This window comes from Megalobrama amblycephala, linkage group LG1 (genome assembly GCF_018812025.1).
Source record: "Megalobrama amblycephala isolate DHTTF-2021 linkage group LG1, ASM1881202v1, whole genome shotgun sequence".
In the NCBI taxonomy this organism is placed as follows: Eukaryota; Metazoa; Chordata; class Actinopteri; order Cypriniformes; family Xenocyprididae; genus Megalobrama; species Megalobrama amblycephala.
This window is the reverse complement of record NC_063044.1, coordinates 59,721,455-59,743,291: the sequence shown is the minus strand read 5'-3', so window position 1 is coordinate 59,743,291 and position 21,837 is coordinate 59,721,455. Positions and strand designations below refer to the sequence as shown.

The following is a 21,837-nucleotide window of genomic DNA, read 5'->3' as shown; positions in this document are numbered from 1 at the left end:
TTCTTTCACATTTCAATTTTATGGGTTGTAGGCACAATTGCTTTAGCAAACTTCCTGAGTGGTTAGACTCCTTCCTAATTGCAATGTCTACTCCTTCATTTTCAGTGACAACAATGACGTCCACAAAAGAGAAAGGAAAAACATGGGGCAGTTTACTGCTTGTGGAGAATTTTATTACAGACACAGATTTGATGATAGTACAGCTGGTGAAACTGGGAGGTATGCTTGTTCCTCTGCCTGTACCTCCCCTCTCCCTTTGTCAGAGCACTCCCTCTTTCCTAAATTCTTTTTCCACTCTCTGATGCAAACCCCTCCCACCACCTCTATGAGCTCCACCCCCTCTGTGATGATGCCCAGCCCCTCCCTCTCTGGCTCTATGTCCACCTCCACGGTGACCGACGCTCCCAGAATTATCCCAGTAACCGGGTCCCTTAAAGTTCCTGTCCTGCCAGTGTCCATAATGTCGTCCGGAGCCACGACTACCACGCTTCCATCCTCTACTCACATGTTCCCTTTCTGGATGTCCATCCTGTAAAATTGTCTGAGTCACATCTTTTGAAATACACACTTTTTGTTTGCTCTCATCTTGTCCACAGTTGGATTGTGAAGTAGCCTTGTCTTGAGAAACAGATTTTTCTTCTTCATTGGTCAAAGGCTGCCTGAGCTGTGCTCTATTATCACCGAGTTCACATACCTGTCCTTGTGCTGTGCTTTCTACCTGTGATGTAGTGTTTGGAGGGTCTGAGTTGACACAATTAATCTTATCAGAAGACTGCATTAGCCCTCCCAACCGTTCCACCCCAGGTGAAGGCATCGCATGACGTCCCAATCCACCTCTTCTGCCTCCTCTTCCTCTATGACCTCTCTTGAAGTCACCTTGTTGCCTTCTCTCATGAGTGCACGGACGCTGTGATTGGCCCAAAGTGTGATGACTCTGAGAGGCTTGGGTTGCACTGGTGGAATCTGGGGATGAGGAAGGGAGTGACTGACAAGATTCGGCACCAGATGCATCCGTACCGGGAGCATCAGAAAGATTAGCTTGAGCCTGAGGAAAGAAAAACATCCCTCATTTATTTATTCATTCAGATACTGATATTGAGAACTCAAAGGCCTCAATTGTCACTCCTCTTCAGGGTGAATATATATTTATCATTTAAAAAAAAAAAAATTTCAATGGTTTTTAAAAGAAGTTTCTTATGCTCGCCAAGGCTGCATTTAAAAAAAAAAAAAAGATTAAAAGAAATGTTTTCTATTTGAATATATCTTAAAATGTAATTTATTCCTGTGGTAGTAAAGCTGAATTTTGAGTATCATTACTCCAGTTTGACAATCATTCTAATATGATGATTTGATGAAACATTTCTTATTATTATCAATGCTGAAAACAGGATTCTGTTTATCTATTTCAGGATTCTTTGATGAATAGAAAGTTCAAAAGAACAGCCATTATTTGAAACAGAAATCCTTTGTAACATTATAAATGTCTTTACCGTCACTTTTGGTCAATTTAATGCATCCTTGCTGAATTAAAGTATTATTTTTTCTTTAAAAATAAATATTCTTACCGATCACAGACTTTTGAACAGCAGTGCATATATTATTATTTTTTATTATTTTATTTTTAATGCAGTTGTGACTCCCAAAACTTTGCATTGTGTATGTGGCCAAACATGTTCCATCCAGTATTTACCTCATTAATGTGAATTAGGAACCTATTAGACTCTGCTTCTGGGTCAATAACTCCACCCTTTTCCTTCTGCCGTTCCAGAATCTTCTGGAGCGCTGCCCATTTCGCTTTAAATTCTCCACCGATGACCACATCCTCCTGCTGTGAGTGAAGCAATAATAAACACAATGTTCATGTGTATCCACAGCATGTGACCAGTGAGCATACATGAGGGTGTTGAGCTTTCTAACTAGACATCCCTGCATAGTCAGCTAACAAGAGGGACTGCACATGGGACAATGACGCACTGTTTAAAGAAAATCTACTGCTTGGCACTGAACACAAGAGTGACTTTGTCCACTTGACATTTCTAACAATGATAAACGTCATGCCCAAGCCAGTTTAGCTTGACCCAACTGCTAGCATCGTGTCCACAGAGAATGATACACTGTGTCTGTATGTCTTACCTGGGTGAAAATTGGAGCAGGGGAGGAAAGAAGGGCATCCAAATCGTAGGTCAGAGGCTCTCGACACACAGGGCAAACAACAGCCAAGTCCTGTTAATGAAGGAATCTCATTTCTATCAAAAATACCTTTTGTTTACAGCATACCTCACTGCGCGTTTATGTGTTGCATTTAGTTATATATTCACAGAAATGTTGAAGCAGGTTATGTACAATTACAATGGTAAATATGTAGCATTTTGCTCTAAGACAAAACAGTACAGAAACTCTATTAAAGTATACAAGATAAGTAGATTGTAAGTATCCGCTATGACGAACAGCCCCACCTCTTTTTCAGTCTGGTCTCTGGTTTTATCCTCCTCCAGCTCCCTCTCACGGTCCTGCAGCTCCATCTCAGAGTGAGTGATGTAGCGGCCGAGGCAGTGCGAGTGGAAATAGTGATAGCAGCTGGTCTTAGTGAACACTTCCCCCTCCTATGGTTGGGACCAAACAGAGGAAGAGGAACAAGTTAAATGTTAAATTATAAATGTCACAAACAGGCCACAGCACACATTATGTGCATACAGTCAGGTCCATAAATATTGGGACATCGACACAATTCTAATCTTTTTGGCTCTATACACCACCACAATGGATTTGAAACTAACAAGATGTGCTTTAACTGCAGACGTTCAGCTTTAATTTGAGGGTATTTACATCCAAATCAGGTGAACGGTGTAGGAATTACAATAGTTTGTATATTTGTATAGGGACCAAAAGTAATGGGACAACTGGCTGCTCAGCTGTTCCATGACCAGGTGTGTGTTATTCCCTCATTATCCCATTTACAAGGAGCAGATAAAAGGTTCAGAGTTCATTTCAAGTGTGCTATTTGCATTTGGAAACTGTTGCTGTCAACTCTCAATATGAGAGCCAAAGAGCTGTCACTATCAGTGAAGCAAGCCATCATTAGGCTGAAAAATCAAAACAAACCCATCAGAGAGATAGCAAAAACTTTAGGTGTGGCCAAATCAACTGTTTGGAACATCCTTAAAACGAAAGAACGCACCGGTGAGCTCAGCAACACCAAAAGACCCGGAAGACCACGGAAAACAACTGTGGTGGATGACCGAAGAATTCTTTCCCTGGTGAAGAAAACGCCCTTCACAACAGTTGGCCAGATCAAGAACACTCTCCAGGAGGTAGGTGTATGTGTGTCAAAGTCAACAATCAAGAGAAGACTTCACCAGAGTGAATACAGAGGGTTCACCACAAGATGTAAACCATTGATGAGCCTCAAAAACAGGAAGGCCAGATTAGAGTTTGCCAAACAACATCTAATAAAAAAGCCTTCAGTTTTGGAACAACATCCTATGGACAGATGAGACCAAGATCAACTCGTACCAGAGTGATGGGAAGAGAAGAGTATGGAGAAGGAAAGGAACTGCTCATGATCCAAAGCATACCACCTCATCAGTGAAGCATGGTGGTGGTAGTGTCATGGCGTGGGCATGTATGGCTGCCAATGGAACTGGTTCTCTCGTATTTATTGCTGATGTGACTGCTGACAAAAGCAGCAGGATGAATTCTGAGGTGTTTCGGGCAATATTATCTGCTCATATTCAGCCAAATGCTTCAGAACTCATTGGACGGCGCTTCACAGTGCAGATGGACAACGACCCGAAGCATACTGCGAAAGCAACCAAAGAGTTTTTTTTAAGGGAAAGAAGTGGAATGTTATGCAATGGCCAAGTCAATCACCTGACCTGAATCCGATTGAGCATGCATTTCACTTGCTGAAGACAAAACTGAAGGGAAAATGCCCCAAGAACAAGCAGGAACTGAAGACAGTTGCAGTAGAGGCCTGGCAGAGCATCACCAGGGATGAAACCCAGCGTCTGGTGATGTCTATGCGTTCCAGACTTCAGGCTGTAATTGACTGCAAAGGATTTGCAACCAAGTATTAAAAAGTGAAAGTTTGATTTATGATTGTTAATCTGTCCCATTACTTTTGGTCCCTTAAAAAGTGGGAGGCACATATACAAACTGTTGTAATTCCTACACCGTTCACCTGATTTGGATGTAAATACCCTCAAATTAAAGCTGAAAGTCTGCTGTTAAAGCACATCTTGTTCATTTCATTTCAAATCCATTGTGGTGGTATATAGAGCCAAAAAGATTAGAATTGTGTTGATGTCCCAATATTTATGGACCTGACAGTATTTTTATGGTACTATCACAATTAAAACACCACACCTTAAAGCCGTACAGACAGATGACACAGTTTCCATGGGGAATATTGCTCTCAGTCAGTATCTCTTTAGCTCTCTGTGAGGATAAAATAGAGAAAAATAATTTGAGACAAAGACACAAGATAGAAGGCATATACAGTACCGTTTGAGGTTGGAGCATTTTTTAAAAGATGTTTTTGAGAAAAATGTCTCTTGTTTTAAAATGTCATTTATTCTAGCGATGTCAAAGATGAATTTTCAGCATCATTACTCCAGTCTTCAGTGTCACGTGATCCTTCAGAAATCATTTTAAATATGATGATTTGGTGATCAAAAACATTTATTATTATTACCAATGTTGAAAACAGTTTTGCTGCTTAATATTTTTGTGGAAACAGTGATAAATTATTTTTCAGGATTCTCTGATGAATAGAAAGTTAAAAAGAACAGCATTTATTTGAAATAGATTTTTTGTAACATTAATAATGTCTCGTTAATGTTACTTTTGATCAAATGAATGAATCTTTGCTTTACTGAATAAAAGTGTTAATTCCTTTTTAAAAAATCTTAATAAAAAATCTGCAACCTCTATGAGTTGATACAGTACAGGCGTCCCCATACATGACTCTGCCTCCTTCTGCAAACTGCTCTGTAAACTGAGAAAAAAGCAGCATGAGAAAACACTGGAAAGAGTAATAAGTGAAACAGGACATTGAGAAGTTTAAATATAACATTGTGTAATTATAATCAATCACCTGAGCAGTTTATCATCCGAGAGTCCACGTGGATTGTGAATAGAGATGCAAGGGGATGAATATGGATACTGAAAGTGAATAAAAATACACTCAGAACACCAACAGAAGCTAGTAAAGAAGTGTCAAGTAAATCCATTACCAAATATTTTAGCTATTTGTAATTTGTATAGCTATTATAGCAACAAACCTGAGAGTTCAGATCCATTGTCAGTGTAAGACGGACGAACTGAGAGAGACAGTCCTCCGCAGTGGAGGGGTAGAGTACCAAACTGACTGTCCACCCTCTAATTGAGACAGATTTGACATCTTTATTTCCGTACAGGTTAATGGCAGTTAACTATACTATTATCTCAAGCAATTTATGACAAACTAAAAGATCAATAAATGCTAAAACATTTACCCCTCATCTTTCTGAGAAACACTGAGCTCATCCAAGTAGATGGACTGCAGCACTTCAATTTCAGACAGGACACTGTGGTATCAAACAGATGTGACGATGTAAAACTGATTTAAAGTCACATTAACATGAGTATGACACAGCAAATGCCACTTGGTCATTCGTTTACTTAGATATTGACCATTACAACGCCCATGACTATAACAGTTACGTCCGAACAACTAAACTATGGATTCACTTTTGTTATTCTCGTACAAAATAAGTCACATATCACGGTATGTACTATTTAGTCACCAATGACAGTTCTCTTGTATCGTTAACAAGTATGCTCTGCAAGTCTTCCAAACAAAATATATTCAGTTCGTATGTCAATCAAACCTTGGTTTATATTGTTATTAGTGATAAATACAGGTTTCTGTCAGTATTTATCAGCAGCTCAATACTCACTCGCTCTCGGCAGCCATGTTGGCGGTGACGTCACCACCCCACCACGACATCGGTCAGCTGACACAGAGCCGGCTGGCAAACAGACGGGAATTTCAGGGATTCAAGGATTTATGATTCAACAAACATGATGATTCACAGGTCAAATTAAATGATTTAAACAAACTGCGCTTTCATTATTTATTTAGTTGGTTAACCCTAAAAAGGGCAAGACCATAGAGACAGAAAATTCACGTATTGCTATTTTCCATCTTATTAGGAGACAATAAAAAAAAAAAAAAAAAACTTTTGGGGGTATAAATTAATTGAAAACAGAATGCTTGTTTGGCAATGCTGGTTACATTTTAACCACATAAAAAAAAAAATATATCTTCATTACTCCAGTCTTCAGCATAACAAACTGTTACAAACTTCAGCATCCTTCAGAAATCACTCATAATTTGCTGTTCAAGAAACAATTATTATTATCATTATCAATGTTGAAAACATTTGTGCTGCTTAATATTTTTGTGGAAATGGTGATACTTTTTTCAGGATTCTTTGATGAATAGAAAGATCAATGAACAGCATTTGTTTGCATTTATTTATTAATAATTGATTAAAGATTTATTAAATAGAAATCTTTAATAATAATATAAATGTCTTATCTGACTCTTTTGATAAATTTAATACATCCTTGATGAATAAAAGTATTAATTTCTCTTTTTATAAATCTTACCACAAATGTTTTTTTGGCAACAACATAAAATAGTATCATTGTTTCCATAAAAATGTTAAGCTGCAAAAACTTTTTTCAACATTGATAATAGTAAGAAATGTTTCTTGAGCATCAAATCATCATGTTAGAGTGATTTCTGAAGGATCATGTGACACTGAAGACTGGAATGCTGAAAATTCAGCTTTGACATCACAGAAACAAATTAAATTTTAAAATTAATTTAAAATAGAAAATAATTTTAAATTGTAATATTTCACAATATTATTGTTTTTAATGTATTTTTGATTAAATAAATGCAGCTTTGGTGAGCAGGAGAGACTTCTTTCAAAAAACAGTGAAAAATTGTAATGTTTCCAAACTTAAAATAAAACAAAAATATAGTATTTTCTGGTAATGGTCAATATACATATCAATAAACTGTTGAAGAAAAAAAAAGTTGGAGGGCTCATAGCTTCATGGGAGGGGGGGCCGAGGAGGGGGCTCAAAGCCCTAGGTGGAAAAACTTCTGCCCTTACCATAACCCCTACCTTCTACCATAGAAAGTTGACAGAAATTGCCTAAAAAAAAAAAAAAAATCCATGCAATGTTGACCTAAACCTGAACTCAGTAGCTAACAAAATGATTAATGACTAAATGATTGAGTATAATTTTTCATTTAAGAGTATTAAGTATTGCACTGATTTTCTAAAAAATGCCACAAAGTCTATAGACCAGAGTCTATTTTTTAGAAATATTGATTTATACTCCTGAAATGATGACATATCCCCTGAGACACAAACATTTACATATTATGAAAAATGTAAATAAATTTGTAAAATCTTAACATAAATGTAGTAAGCTAATGCTTAACAACTTTTTAAATGTGCAAGTCCCCTCCAAATATTGTAATTATGTGAAATACATCAACTTTTATCTGAAGGTGAGTAACTTCCCACCACAGGTGACCGTGTTGTTTTAAAATGCTGCCGTGAGCAAAAATAAATAAATAAATAAATAAAAATATGTATGAAGAAACTCACCAGATCTATTTACAACAAACACGCTTTCAACATGAAGCCAAGAAATGAGACTTTTGCCTCTTCCCACAGCCTCATAAATGTTTGTATCCCTCAAGACCAAAAAAAAATAAATAAAAATAAAATCTTTTTAGGGTTAAATCCAGAAATAACTCAGACTGAGAAACACATGAACTTTTGTACAAGTTGAACAGAGTTGTATTGAACATTCAGTTCAAGCATGCCTCTTTCACAAGTGCAAGATGTTAGAAATAGACACGTTTGTGGTTTTTAAAATCAGATTTATTGCTAATTTATTATTTGCATACATTAATGACATATACCAGGTCAATTTTAATTCAACACGAAACATCTCTCACTAATGATAGTGGAACACATTAGACATTTTGTGAATAGTGTCTTTCCTGGACCAGGCTTTTGATACCAGTGTAAAAACATGCCAGTCAATTCCCATTTTGTAAAAAGCAAACAAACAAACAAAAAAACAAAACATTACATTGATAAACATCTGTGTAAACAAACGCTGATGTTCGGCACATAATAGTGAATTATTTTTATTCCTCTTGGCTTCATCTAAGCGCAGTGTTAACATAAAAAAAGTCACATTTCTGAGCGAAGTTGATGCAAAGGTGTTCAATTTGCAAAGGTGTTCGATTTGTCCTCCTTTCCATATCTTCCAACACCTCTGCTTCTAACAGCATTTCTTCCCTTTCTTCCTCCTCTCTCTATCCCTGTGGGAATTAATATGGACAGTATCCTTTTCTCTCTCTCTCTCTCTTTCTGCTCGACTCTGGCTCTGTTTCTTGGCCCGAAGGACCATGTGGGTGAAAGCCATGAACATCTGCAAACATAACAAAATATAAGGCATAGATATCATACTTTTTAATTTAACACAATTAATAAGTTGAAAATTTTAAACATTCTATTCAAGCCAAAAGAAAAATGTTGATGTTTTTTTTTTCATGAATTTTTGAGCTTAAATGAACAAACTTAAATACCGAGGGTTTTTAAATTGATTTTGGCTTAAAGGTGCAGTAAGCAATTTCTGAGAATCATTGTTGAACACTGTTGATATCTGAATTCAACCCAACCAAACAAACCCCTCCCTTCATTATTCCGCCCGAAAAATACACAAACATGCAACGCAAGTGGATGTGTCCCCTTTATCGTAGCAGAAGTGAAGCAAAATAAAGCTTTGCAAAAAATAAAACGAAGACGATGAACGAATGACAAGGAAGAACAAAAAAATGAACAGAGTACACAAGTATATATATATATGCAAGTTTGTTTTTAGTCACCAGCAGCACACACTCAAAACCATGTTATTCACGTATGGAGCAGAAACAACGCAACCTCTCTCCAACGCGGGTCCTAGTCAAGTCAAGTCACCTTTATTTATATAGCACTTTTTACAATGCAGATTGTATCAAAGCAGCTTTACATTGATAACTGGTACATTATTTTGGCTGCACAGCAGCTCTTCAAGAATAGTGTCAATGCAGGCAGATCAAAGCACTGTTGAATAAATGTCAAGAATACTGTTGAATATCAAATGTCAAGTGTCCCCAACTAAGCAAGCCAGAGGCGACAGTGGCAAGGAACCCAAACTCCAACAGGTGACATCAGGTGGCAAACAAGTGGCAAATAGGTGTTAAAAATGGAGAAAAAAAAACCTTGGGAGAAACCAGGCTTAGTCAGGGGGCCAGTTCTCCTCTGGTGAACAGTGCTTTGTTACGAATCAGGTTGCTATCATAAATCTGATAGGATCGCAACATTCAAAGTATTTATTTCAGTTGAGGATCGTACTGGATGCAAGAGTCCTACAGCTCTTGCATGATCATAACCTTCTTTTTCCGGTGATATTCCTGACCTCTCCTCTTTTTGTAATGTCTCTCAGCCATATCTCTTTCTACAGTCTTTCTTTAAACCTCCCTCTTGCTCACTCTCCTTCCTCCCCCATCATGAGTGACACACCCCCTAGTGCTGATTGGCTACAAGTGTGTTGTGCTGCTCAGTCCGATCTACTTTTAACAGTGTTCTTCAGAAATCACTTACTGCACTTTTAAATGAACTTAAAATTCCACATTCTGTGAAGACACATCACAGGAAAACAAACCTCACCTCTTCTACGTTGATATTCTCTTTAGCGCTCGTCTCAAACAACCTCACACCAACCGTCTCTCCAAAGCGCTGAGCATCTTGGGTGTCTACCAGTTTTTTAGAAGGATCATCATTCTTGTTTCCCACTGTTAGGGATCATAGAGAAAAGGAATATTAAAAGTTGTCCTACAACAAATTCGGAATATATAGCCAAAACATCACTTTTCATATCACAATGCATAATAGGGAAGTAAATGAAGTTAATAAAATGTAAAGTTGTGTGCATAAACTAACCTAAAATTTTGCAGACGTTGTCACAGTTCTGTGAGATTTCGTTTAACCATCTTTTCACGTTGACAAACGATTCAGGGTTTGTGACATCGTAAACAATGATTACACCATGAGTGTTTCTGTAATACCTAGAGAAACACAGCAAACATGTGAGGGGGAGACCGAAAGAGGTCATAAGAATGGTCAAACAGATAAAATCTTTGCGGTTTGACTAGAGCGAGGCTTACGTCGAGGTGATGGTTCTGAACCTTTCCTGCCCTGCAGTGTCCCAGATCTGGAGTTTAACTCTTTCTCCGTCAATCTCCACTGTGCGGATCTTAAAGTCAACTCCAATAGTGGTTATGTAACTTCCTGCGAGGAGTGCAAGAGCATGATTTTATATTCAGTTACAACATTTCAACTTGAACACTGTGAAGCAAGCTTACACTTTCACTTTGTCATGGACATGAGAACACAACAAATTAGATCCTTTATTTACAGACCCTTTGCCCCATTTTCTGTCTTTCTCACAGAAAAGCATTCTGTGCCAAGCAGACTCACCAGAGAATGAGTTGTCTGCGAATCGAAGGAGCAAACTGCTTTTCCCTACATCTGCAAGAGTCAGAGTAGCATTTGTTAAATGTAATACTTCAGTGCATATACATTTTTAATAAACATGACAGTATTTTCTTTTATAAAACAAGATTTTAGTAATGAATAGATATTATTTATATTAACAGATGAAAACAAAATGGCATAGCATGAATACAACACTAACAAAACATAAAAATCTCAAATCGTCTGTCTGCACCATACAGCTTAACCCTGCATAAGATGTCCCTTTGTGACGAAGGTCGCAATATTCAGGGGTCAACTGCTATTCATAAGCCTTTTCATATCTTTAAAGAGACAAATGCTTTTTAGCCGCACAGTTACAGCACGTAAGTGGCCACAATGAATTAAATGAGACAGCTGTGGTTAATACCACAGTTAAATAACAGACATGTTGAACTCTTGACTTGAGATTGCATCACTGAGAGTAGATACTCAAGACACACATTTGCAAACAAACCAAGATTTGCTATTGTTTCTTATGAAATTTAAGTTGCTTTTTTTTTTTTAAATACTCAAAAAGTCATTCATGCTTTTATATCCAGCTTAGACTACTACAACTCACTCTATCCGTGTATTAATAAGTCAATTCTAGCTCAGCTGAAACTAGTGCAGAATGCTGCCGCTAGACTCTTGACCCGGACACAAAAACATATTACTCTCATTCTTGCCTCATGGCATAGGCTGCCCGTGAGATACAGAATCAAGTTCAAATTTCTGGCCTTGGTGTACAAGTCCATCAATAACCTCGCTCCATCCTATCTTGCAGACCTCCTCGTAAGTCATGTTTCCTATAGATCACTTAAATCCAGTGATCTTGCACTTCTAACAGTGCCTAGATCTAAACACAAGTGCGTCTTCGTGCGTTTGCGGTGTCCGGTCCCAATCTGTGGAATAAGTTGCCACTAGCTATTAGAATGGTGCCGACTTTGGCCATTTTTAAGTTAAAAATTGATTCTCTGAGGCATTTTAAAAGTGATTTATGTCTCATGATTGTACAACTTGCTTTAAATTTTATTATTTTTATTATGCTGATGTATTATCTTTTGTGTCCACTTTGTAAAGCACTCTTATACAGTGCTATATAAATAAAGAAACAGAAACAAACAAAGAGTTATATGATTTGAAAATGGATGCATAAATATGCTTGTTAAAGGGTTAGTTCACCCAAAAATGAAAGTTCTGTCATTAATTACTCACCCTCATGTCGTTTCACACCCGTAAGACGTTTGTTCATCTTCAGAACACAAATTAAGATGTTTTTGATTAAATCCGATGGCTCAGTGAGGCCTCCATAGGGAGCAAGTTAATTAACACTTTCAATGCCCAGAAAGCTACTAAAGACATATTTAAAACAGTTCATGTGACTACAGTGGTTCAACTTTAATGTTATGAAGCAACGAGAATACTTTTTGTGCGCCAAAAAAAACAAAATAATGACTTTATTCAACAATATCTAGTTATGGGAGATTTCAAAACACTGCTTCATGAAGCTTTATGGATCTTTTGTTTCGAATCAGTGGTTCGGGAGTGCCAAAGTCACGTGATTTCAGCAGTTTGGCAGTTTGATGCGCGATCCGAATCTCTGATTCGAAACAAAAGATCCGTAAAGCTTTGAAGCTTCATGAAACAGTGTTTGGAAATCACCCATCACTAAATAGTGTTGAAAAGTCGTTATTTTGGCACACAAAAAGTATTCTCGTTGCTTCATAACATTAAGGTTGAACCACTGTACTCACACAAACTGTTTCAAATATGTATTTAATACCTTTCTGGGTCTTGAGAGTTTAAGTGGCTTTGCTCTCAATAGAGGCCTCACTGAGCCATCAAATTTCATCAAAAATATCATAATTTGTGTTCTGAAGATGAACAAAGGTCTTACGGGTGTGGAACGACATGAGGGTGAATAATAACGACTGAATATTCATTTTCGGGTGAACTAACCCTTTAAAGTCAGCATTAAATGAAAATTCACCCTATCTATTTTTTTTAAATATATGTTATTGCATATTATTTAATGTGGACAATTCATCCAAGTACATGTTTCATTTGAATTTCTTTTTAACTCCTAATGTTTAATTAAAATGTCATAATTAGTTGTTCGGGTGAAATGAATAAATCTCTATGGGGACGTTTGCCAGACTGCATTTCTTTTGTGAGTGCACAACCACATCTCATAATCCTACACACGACTGATGATTTGAACCGTGTCCCTGCCTAACATTTTTGTCTTTTTGATCTGATACACTTGGATGTACGTCACAATAAGGAAGAAAATATCTGTCGCTACTTCCGTTTCATCACAACTTTAAAAAAGCAAAAAGTACAGAGATTATAATCATACAGGGGATATTAAATGACTGGAGAAATGTTTATAGTAAATTCACATAAATGAGTTACGCATCTCAAGCAAGGGCATATTAATGAACTGTTCAACTGACTACATTCATGTAGGGATGAGGACATAGTAGTTTCATTTCTGCTTTCCAGTTTGTGCTTAAATTGTGAAATTGCACAACAACATTCCAGTTAATGCACTAAGTCTCAAGTATTTTTAGTAATGGACAAGGTGCTATACAAATAATTGAAATCATCACTTATATTATGCCAAATATTAGTAATTCTCTCTTGGAGAATCTGCCTGATTGGGTTCCTCTCACTAAAGAGCCAGATAGAAAAGCTGAAACAAAGACAATTTGTTAGCAAGTGTATAAAAATACAAAAGTACTGACTGGAGTCACCAATGATGAGCAGCTTGAAGAGATGATGGTAGTCTTTTCCCGCCATTCTTCTGTTCAAAATGTGTCCTCATGAAACAAGTTCAACAGCTTTCAAGTCCTTTATATCCCTTTCCCGTGTCTTAAAGTGCCAGGAGGTTTAGGGTAGATAGTTTTGGGTGAATTTCTACAAGCATGTTGTGATCGTCTTTTCAGTTTTCCTCAAAATTCAAACATGAAATGATGCATCAGTTTGATTTCAGTTCATTCCCATTTATGAATTAGTGATCCTGCATTGCCCGTAACACGCTTGCACTCTCCGTGCGGTATTCTTAGTTCATCTTAAAACACTCTTTTAATTTCAAGTAATATTTCCATTGCTTAAAATCTATGTGAAATTTACTTTTCTGCGCCTCGCCTTCAAGTGCAAACACATTACCACATTGTTGTGGTTAAGTATCAAATGACTCAGATTACAAAGTGAGCAGTTCTTTAATCGCTGATGGTGCTCAAATGCCGAGATATGAGTGCGTCAGGAACCAAATTACCCAGAAAAAAAGGTGCGATTTGTTTGATATCCAAGTTGTTTTGTCTCCAAATCCTGATTTCCCAGATATGTAGATTGCATCTCGGTCACAACAATTCCATTCTGCCTGTTTAATCAATGCATGCATGGGCTGGTAGCTTCCCTCGCCTTCAAAGATTACTCCAAGACACCGTAGGAATGCAGGTTCAAGCCGGAAGTGAGAAGTCCCTGTCGGTCCCCTTTAAACCCTAATCCTAAAAAAAAAGGAGGGAAGAGACACTTATTACACGTGGATCTGTTCAAATTTAGACATACACCGCCTTTTACCCAGAACAGCAGCTGTGGCACTAAATTTAGCTTCTCCCACTCTGACAGACAAATGACACCCTCGAAACCCACATGCACTAGCTTTACGCTTGGGTTTATGGACGGAAATCAGGATATATGTACACAAGCATCTTGCCCCTTACAATTGAAACTAAAACAGTAGACAGAATGATTCACAGCCCACATAAAACAAGCTGCTGAGTCAAGACAAAGCTTAGAGACTCAGTAATCTGCCAAAATGTTCCATGAAAACAGGAAGGGTCGTGTTTTTCCTGAGCTGCAGTTAGGGCACAGGTTTTTCATTAGAACAAATTTTTGGTTTAAAAGGAAGGCAGTAGGTTAAACAGCAATGTCCTCCAGGCTCATGTGTTCCTTTTAACACGAAAAAGTTGGAAGAGAAGTGAAACTGACACACCTAAGCTTAGGTCCGCTTATCAGACAAAAAAAACAGAAAATCATTTTCGGTGCCAGTGCTAACATTCCTCAATGCAAAATTAAAAGTGAAACTATTCGATGCTGTAATACTACAACTGGAATAATGTCACAATCACGGGTAAATCACATGAAAGGATAATCATTTGTAGATTTCGAGTCAGATTTGCCTTGCTCTATTCTTTTCTATACGGTTATCATGACTGTCCTTCTGAGATGAGCGACCTTGCGTCTGCTTTACATGAAAATAAAGCGGTCACGCGCAGTGTATCCTTAGAAACTCGTGGATCGATTAAACAGACACACCTGTAAAAACATGCAATCATACCCAAGCTCAAGCTGAACTCTCGCCATGTTCTGCTTCTTAAGTTCCGTCTCCTTTAACCACTCAATCAAACTTGCGTCCATTCCTCAACTCAGCAACTCCTCGGCTGTAATTTACTCACTTGTTTTGAAATGCAGCTAGGCTAGCTACTTAACTAGCCGCAGATGCTCTAAGATAATAAGATCAAACTCAGGGCTGAAGAAAAGCTCACCGAAAACACTTTAAACCGCATATTCCGTGTTGGGGAGAATACGGAAGACTTGGCACAAGTTCCTACTTGGGTGGTCGGTTAGTGTCGGGTTAGTGTCGGGTTAGTCCTGCAGGCAGTACCGGGATCCGGGAATCCAGTGTTAGGGGAAGTTCGGACAGTCCCAGCGGCCGCAGAGATCAGATCCGCCCATCTGAGGGCGCCGCACCTGAATGTTGAGTCACTCTCATCCTCATCATGTGCCCGAATTTCTCTGTCTCCTCCTCCTCCTCATGCCACTCCTGTTGCTGCTGAGATTGTCATCGCTATTCTGTTGCAACAGACAAACTGATGACATTCCTGCCACACTTTTTCACTGACTCAAAACCATAGACTGTAAAAAAAAAAGCTCAAAACCAATGCTGGGTAGATTACTTACAAATTGTAATTGGCTACTGTTTTCAAATCACATGACACAATTTTAGGAACGTAATCCATTAAATTAGCCTGATATGCTTTTATATTTATCTAATTTATCAATTTGATTTGAATAGGACAATCTTGGACCATATTGATATAAAAATACAAAGAAAAATAAAATATGTTCAATTCTTTATCAACAACATGGAGTGCATTAAATATTACATTATGTCAGGGTTTCCCAGACTGGGGTTTGTGAGTTTAATGAAATGCTATGAAGTAATTAAATCATACAAATTTAACATTAAAATAAATCATTTTAAAATAAAAACAATCAAAATAAAACACTAAAAAAAAAGATAAAACATATATTTTATTTGTTTACTAGCATGCCATGTGATGCATAACCTGATTTTGCTGAGTTCAACATGTTCCTGGGTCAACATTTGTGTTGATCCTGGAACAACATCCAAATCAACCAGATTTGAGGGACAAGTTTTCATCTATCATTTCCCTCTGATTTTTGGGATAACTTATGGGTAGGGTTAGGTTTAGGTGTAGGAATAGGGTTAAGACTAAATTTTCAGACTAGAATGTTGTTCCAGGATCAACAAAATATGTTGACCCAGGAACGCATCTAACTCAGCAATATCTGGACGTGCCCATGGCGATCATTAAACAACATCAGAGAACTCTTAATTTAAAGGGATAGTTCACCCACAAATGAAATTTCTGTCATTAATTACTCACCCTCTTTGTTCATCATCTTCGGAACACAAATGATGCTGACGCAGAAGTCCATCAATAATGAGCCGGCGTTCCGATGTAGAACACGGAAGCGCTGCACTGTGTCTACAACATAAACGGCATAGGAGAATGACAGCAAAGAGAAGAAATTGTTGAATAAAATAAAGTTGTTACTTTTGTTTTGGCGCACAGAAAGTATTCTCGTCGCTTCATAACATTAAGGCTGAACCACTGCAGTCATGTTGACTATTTTAACCATGTCTTTAGTAGTTTTCTGGGCATTGAATGTGGTAATTACATTCCTTTCTATGGGGGAAAATATCTTAATTTGTGTTCTGATGATGAATGAAGGTCTTACGGGTGTGGAACGACATGAGGGTGAGTAATTAATGCCAGAATTTTCATTTTTGGGTGAACTAACCACTTATTATTTATTAATATTGATTTAATTTTACTATTGGCCTAACTTATGAACTTAAAATATCATGAGGTTCAGCTGACAAAAAAAGTTCCCTTGCATGTAAATATGAAATACTGTGAATTTATTTTTATTTGTGTTGAAAAACAAAAGCGTAATGGTTAAATGAATCAGTGAGCGATAATAATAATTCATGTGTTTGATAGTTGATTAGATATGCAATGCTGACATTTTGAGAAAAAACTGATTTCTGTAAATTCAGTGATCAAATGCTGTGGGTTTCAGTTTTTCCATGACTAGTGGCTCGTCTGTGTGTGCAATTCCACAAACCTGGAGGACCGTCTGAACGTTTATAAGCGGCAGGCTTTTAAAACATAAAAAAATACGTAGTATGGAGAATCAATAAATTATGAACAATTTACTGCCATTGTGAGAATAACCTGTAATCACAAAATGAACTGTAGTCTGATTACAAGTATTTTATAATGTAATATAATCTAATTACAAGTACTTAATTTTTTGGAATCTGATTACATAATCCAGATTGCATGTAATCAGTTACTACCCAGCACACCATTTTCATAATTAAATATAACACAAGTTTATATATATATATATATGTCCATGTGTAATACTATATGTATTTTACTATATTAGTGTTGTAAAAAAAACACAAAGTACGCCTTTCAAGGTACCATGTATTATACAAATGCAAGTAAAAAGCTAAAAACACACTTCCAAAAAGAGTGAACAATAACTAAAATAGTTTATTATATAAAAAAAATCATTGTTTAATTGCATTTTAGTAAATCATACATCAAAAATTAGTCACAAAATTCCATTCAAATTCAAAGAAGTGTTGGTGAGTGTTTGCTCAGAATGACAGAGAAAAGGCTCTGTAACTGAAGTTGGTGAACACATCAATTTGGTGACTGCTGCCCCCTACTGTCATAACCTGAAAGATGAATATTGGGTAAAGATTACAATCTACACACATAGCCAGTAAAGAAAAAAATTGTAGGTATTGCTGCAGTTTGTAGCACCTATTAAAATGGATTCATTTGGCAAGGTGAATAACAGGTGCACCTACCCTGTGTTCAGTGTTTTTGAGATTGAGAGCCAGTGTGTTGAGTGATGAAGGAGAGCAGGGAATCTGAGCTTTCACTGTACCTCCATGTAAACAGTGGGACACGTATGGACCCTCACCTACTGACATGATCTAAACACAACCACAACATCATATATTATTAAATATAGCTGTTCTTTCTGTTTAAAAATCACACAATTCATAACTAGCCCTTCTCACCAGGTCCTGGTAAAAGACAGCTTCTCTTTGACATCCAGGCAAAAGGAAAACAGAGGTGGGGGACATGGATCGAAGGTGCCATAAAGAGAGCGATGGGCCTCCACCACAGAGCTGAGAGGAAATAGATAACATTTCATTACAATAGGGGCACTATGCCATTCCATCTCAACATAAATTGAGGGGCATTCCAGGAGATCAGTACACCATGAAGATACTAACAGGTATTTAAAAACAAGCATGTCAATACATATGCAGAAAAATGCAGTGAAACTGGACACGAGATAAACAAGAAAACAAAAACTGACACAACAGTTTAACTGTCCAGGCCGACCAAACACAAGTCCAACTTACCATCCAATCAGAGTCTGTAGCAAGACAGCTAATCCACTTCCCAAACTGGGGGCGTGCGCATTCCTGACCCACCATTCCAGAACAAATATGAGAGCGAGAGATAGTAGGACTTCAGTGCTGCATTTTTTCTTTTTTTTTATGTCATGAATACATTGTTTCAGCTTATTTGTTCATTCTTCATAATAAATAGGAGTGTCTTACTTCATATTTGAAAACTTCAATACAGTGAACCGGCCGATTTGTCCGTGAGTCTGAGGGAGAAGGTTTATACTCTTATTACACAATGTTTTTCTCCAAAGAAGGGTTAGGGATATAGAAACAGTGCTGTCCTTCACTAACCCCATATTCTCACGGCACCATCCTCTCCACCAGAGAGTATCTCCCCTTCCCTTTCTTTAAAGCACAGGCAGTGGATGTAGTCAGTGTGGCCCTTCAGTACAGACTGCAGAACAAACAACACAAAGGGAAGGAAAATTAATGGCATCCTATGGTCTTGTAATTTATGTATTTAAAAAGCTGAACATACAACCTATTAGTGGGGCCTCCATACACTTCCACAAGTGCCTCAAGACAACAATATTTAAATTGTTTCAAATAAATGATATTATATTAAAATAATTTAACAATTAAAATGATGTTTTTTGTCAAAAACATTTTAGTACAGCAAACAAAATAGTGACATTTTTTGTGTGGCATTTGACACTGTTAGTGGACTTAATATGTTTGTATTATGATATGTTAATGTCTCTCTCTCTCTCTTCCTCTTTCATCCTTCAAAATATATAAACATACAACATTTTTAGTGAGTATAACGTTTTACAAAAAATGTCCACGGTAATAACTTGTGAATTTGGAGAACATGTCATATCATTCAAACAGTTATGTTAGATATTTGATTTATTTTTTCCTTAGGAAAATGTGTTAAAGTTGTTTGACAACAAGCACCCTTGTCACTATTTACAAGAGGGAAAAATCATAGCCTGTGTTGTGGGGCCTTCAAATATTGTCCCTGGAGTCTAACTGACCTTAAAAACACCTGTCTCCATGTCCATGATGTGAATGTTATTGTCACCTCCTCCAACTATCAAGCTGTTGTCCTGCGGAAAAATAACAGGCATCAAATTTACAAACTGTGAAAAATGCATAGACATACACAAATATATACTGAACTTTATTGAAATGTAGTGATATAAATGAATGTTTTGTCAAACACACACACCAACTCCATTTAAACAGAAGCGTTAATTACACATAACTACAAAATATGAGTAAGAAAAGCATGTATTAGGGATGAACAAAACAAGTACAAACCTTTGGGCTAATGATCATTGCATTGATCTCTGGTATTTCAAGACTAGTCCTGTATAGAGTGAGACATTGCACAAACATTTGAGGTGACATTCACACAATGAAAGTCATGAAACAAAATTAGCAATCACAGTTTACAGGTCATACTTTAACTTTACAATAAGGTTTGATTTATTAACATTAGTTAACTATATTAGTTAACATGAACTTACAATGAAAAAAACAATTAATAATCTTAATGTTAATTTCAACATTTACTAATACATTATTAAAATCAAAAGTTGTATCTGTTGTGTCTTATTTAATGGACCTGAGCTAACATGGACTAACAATAAAGTTGATTTTTTGTTAACCAACGTTAACAAAAAATAAATAAACATTGTAACAAATGTATTGTTCATTGTTAGTTAATATTCATGAATGCATTAACTGTTGTTAACTAACTGGACCTTATTGTAAAGTTGCCAGTATCAGAATGATAATCATTGACAGTCTCTCACTCATAATTGGGTTTCCTCGTCCATGCGGCTTTGGTGCTCTGTGGAGACATAAATAAAAAATGTGCTGAGCTATTTTATGCAAATATTGCTGTTTTTACAGCATATGTTAGCACAAAGCTAAACTAGGGAAAGGAATATGCATTTTTTCACAACCTAATAAGAATCCATGAACATTTACTGACTCTTACTTTTTTGATGAGCTCTGCCCAACTCCAGGCACTGATTTCTCCATTCCCAGCACTCAGGAGATGAGTGTCCGTGGAGAGCAGAGAGAACACCGGACCGTCATGAGCTGAAACAATTAAAAAGCCCTTTCAATAGTCAATGTTGCACAATTGGATAAAGGATCAAGTATTCTTTGAACCATACTCTAGGTCAGTGAATCTCAACCTTTTTTGAGTAATGGACCCCCGTCATATTTGGAACCGTCCTCAGGACCCCAGAATAAAATTGGCTCACTGGTATCATTAATGTCTTTGTGACGACCAAATGCAATTGAGTGTAATTTACTACTATGTTAGTTGACTTGTCCTATATTTAGTCATATCGTCAGTTATATTATACACATATTATCTTCTTCTTTTATGGGAACATGTCCAATGTCAAAATATACAAAAATTCATATATTTTATAAGGACCCACTGGCATTATTGCAGCAAGGACCACTAGGGGTCCATGGACCCCTTGTTGAGAAACACTGCTCTAAGTAATGGTTGTGATTTAGATAATCCAGGACACATATAGTAAAAGTAAAAATGATCTATTATAAATGAAGTCTAACCAGTAAAGTTAAGGATGGGCTTTTGACTCCCCTCTGATGCATCTGGACTCAGTGCAGCTGAAAGACTGTAAGAACAAGACTAGTAACTAAAAGAGCACTTCAACAGGCATTCAACATCAACTCACAAAACAGAAAAGATGCTTACAAACGTGTATCCATTGACTAAAGCCACTTAAAATGCTATCATAAGCGCATGTTTATTCTGTTCTCTTACCTGAACACTGCGATCTCTCCATAGTTATTACCCGCTGCAAGGAAGCGACCGCAGGGAGAGAAACTCTGCGAGAACACGGACATATGCAGGAGCTGGAGAGAGATAAACGTGTGTCAAATATCTTATAAATCTATAGGTGCATAAATGTAATTGTTGGCATATACAAATGTATATGATGCATTTGTGAAAACTGGTAGATGTTTCCTATAAGTATGTGTGATTTAATAATTAGTACTTGCTTCATATTCAATAAAGTGAGTAAAATCCTGATCGTATCACTTACCTCAACTGGACCCATCTTCCTAGAGTTAATTAAACTCTAAATGCAACTTTGAAAATCCTTATTTTTCTCTACAAAGGGTTTTTGTGTTACTACTGCTGCTCGTTCAAAGAGCGTCGCGTAAATATGACGCAATATACAACCTGCCTCCGCAGACCGACCAGCTACGAGTTTTACGAGTTATAATTTTGTTCTTGTCCTCTGGCCTTGTTATTTCATTTTACTTTAGTTGTTGTGTATTTTTACTTTAAAAGAGTATATCTCATTGTATCGTTGGTTTATGGCATTAATAATAAACAGCTACAACGGTTACCCTGAGAACTAGTTTCCGCCAAAATACACATTT

The 21,837-nt window shown here is 37.0% G+C and overlaps 3 protein-coding genes across 6 annotated transcripts; all 3 read right to left on the bottom strand.

The window, feature by feature from the left end:
- Nucleotides 1–151: 151 nt before the first annotated feature.
- rnf25 (ring finger protein 25) lies at nt 152–6,062 on the bottom strand. The gene is made up of 10 exons (XM_048205763.1): nt 5,940–6,062; nt 5,496–5,567; nt 5,283–5,379; nt 5,096–5,163; nt 4,927–4,996; nt 4,366–4,437; nt 2,457–2,603; nt 2,134–2,223; nt 1,691–1,828; nt 152–1,045 (listed from the first exon to the last, which is right to left on the bottom strand). The coding sequence occupies exons 1-10, from the start codon at nt 5,987–5,989 to the stop codon at nt 260–262; spliced, it is 1,590 nt and encodes a 529-aa protein (XP_048061720.1). The 5' UTR covers nt 5,990–6,062; the 3' UTR covers nt 152–259.
- Nucleotides 6,063–7,930: 1,868 nt separating this feature from the next.
- On the bottom strand, nt 7,931–15,499 carry si:dkey-16l2.16 (ras-related protein Rab-35). 3 transcript variants are annotated; one of them, XM_048205936.1, is made up of 7 exons: nt 15,191–15,499; nt 13,385–14,149; nt 10,602–10,652; nt 10,289–10,412; nt 10,065–10,189; nt 9,792–9,916; nt 7,931–8,511 (listed from the first exon to the last, which is right to left on the bottom strand). In XM_048205936.1, the coding sequence occupies exons 2-7, from the start codon at nt 13,437–13,439 to the stop codon at nt 8,362–8,364; spliced, it is 630 nt and encodes a 209-aa protein (XP_048061893.1). In that variant the 5' UTR covers nt 13,440–14,149; nt 15,191–15,499; the 3' UTR covers nt 7,931–8,361. The 3 variants fall into 3 exon arrangements, with proteins under 3 accessions (XP_048061893.1, XP_048061903.1, XP_048061911.1); XM_048205946.1 differs by lacking the exon at nt 15,191–15,499 and adding an exon at nt 14,983–15,167; XM_048205954.1 differs by lacking the exon at nt 15,191–15,499 and adding an exon at nt 14,638–14,660.
- Nucleotides 15,500–17,498: 1,999 nt separating this feature from the next.
- Nucleotides 17,499–21,653, bottom strand: thoc6 (THO complex 6). Of its 2 annotated transcripts, none has more exons than XM_048205793.1 (13): nt 21,495–21,653; nt 21,212–21,303; nt 20,998–21,062; nt 20,399–20,508; nt 20,217–20,254; nt 19,720–19,768; nt 19,434–19,505; nt 18,748–18,850; nt 18,610–18,659; nt 18,409–18,471; nt 18,058–18,168; nt 17,842–17,970; nt 17,499–17,706 (listed from the first exon to the last, which is right to left on the bottom strand). In XM_048205793.1, the coding sequence occupies exons 1-13, from the start codon at nt 21,507–21,509 to the stop codon at nt 17,626–17,628; spliced, it is 978 nt and encodes a 325-aa protein (XP_048061750.1). In that variant the 5' UTR covers nt 21,510–21,653; the 3' UTR covers nt 17,499–17,625. The 2 variants fall into 2 exon arrangements, with proteins under 2 accessions (XP_048061750.1, XP_048061761.1); XM_048205804.1 differs by having other exon boundaries at nt 20,405–20,508.
- Nucleotides 21,654–21,837: the final 184 nt, after the last annotated feature.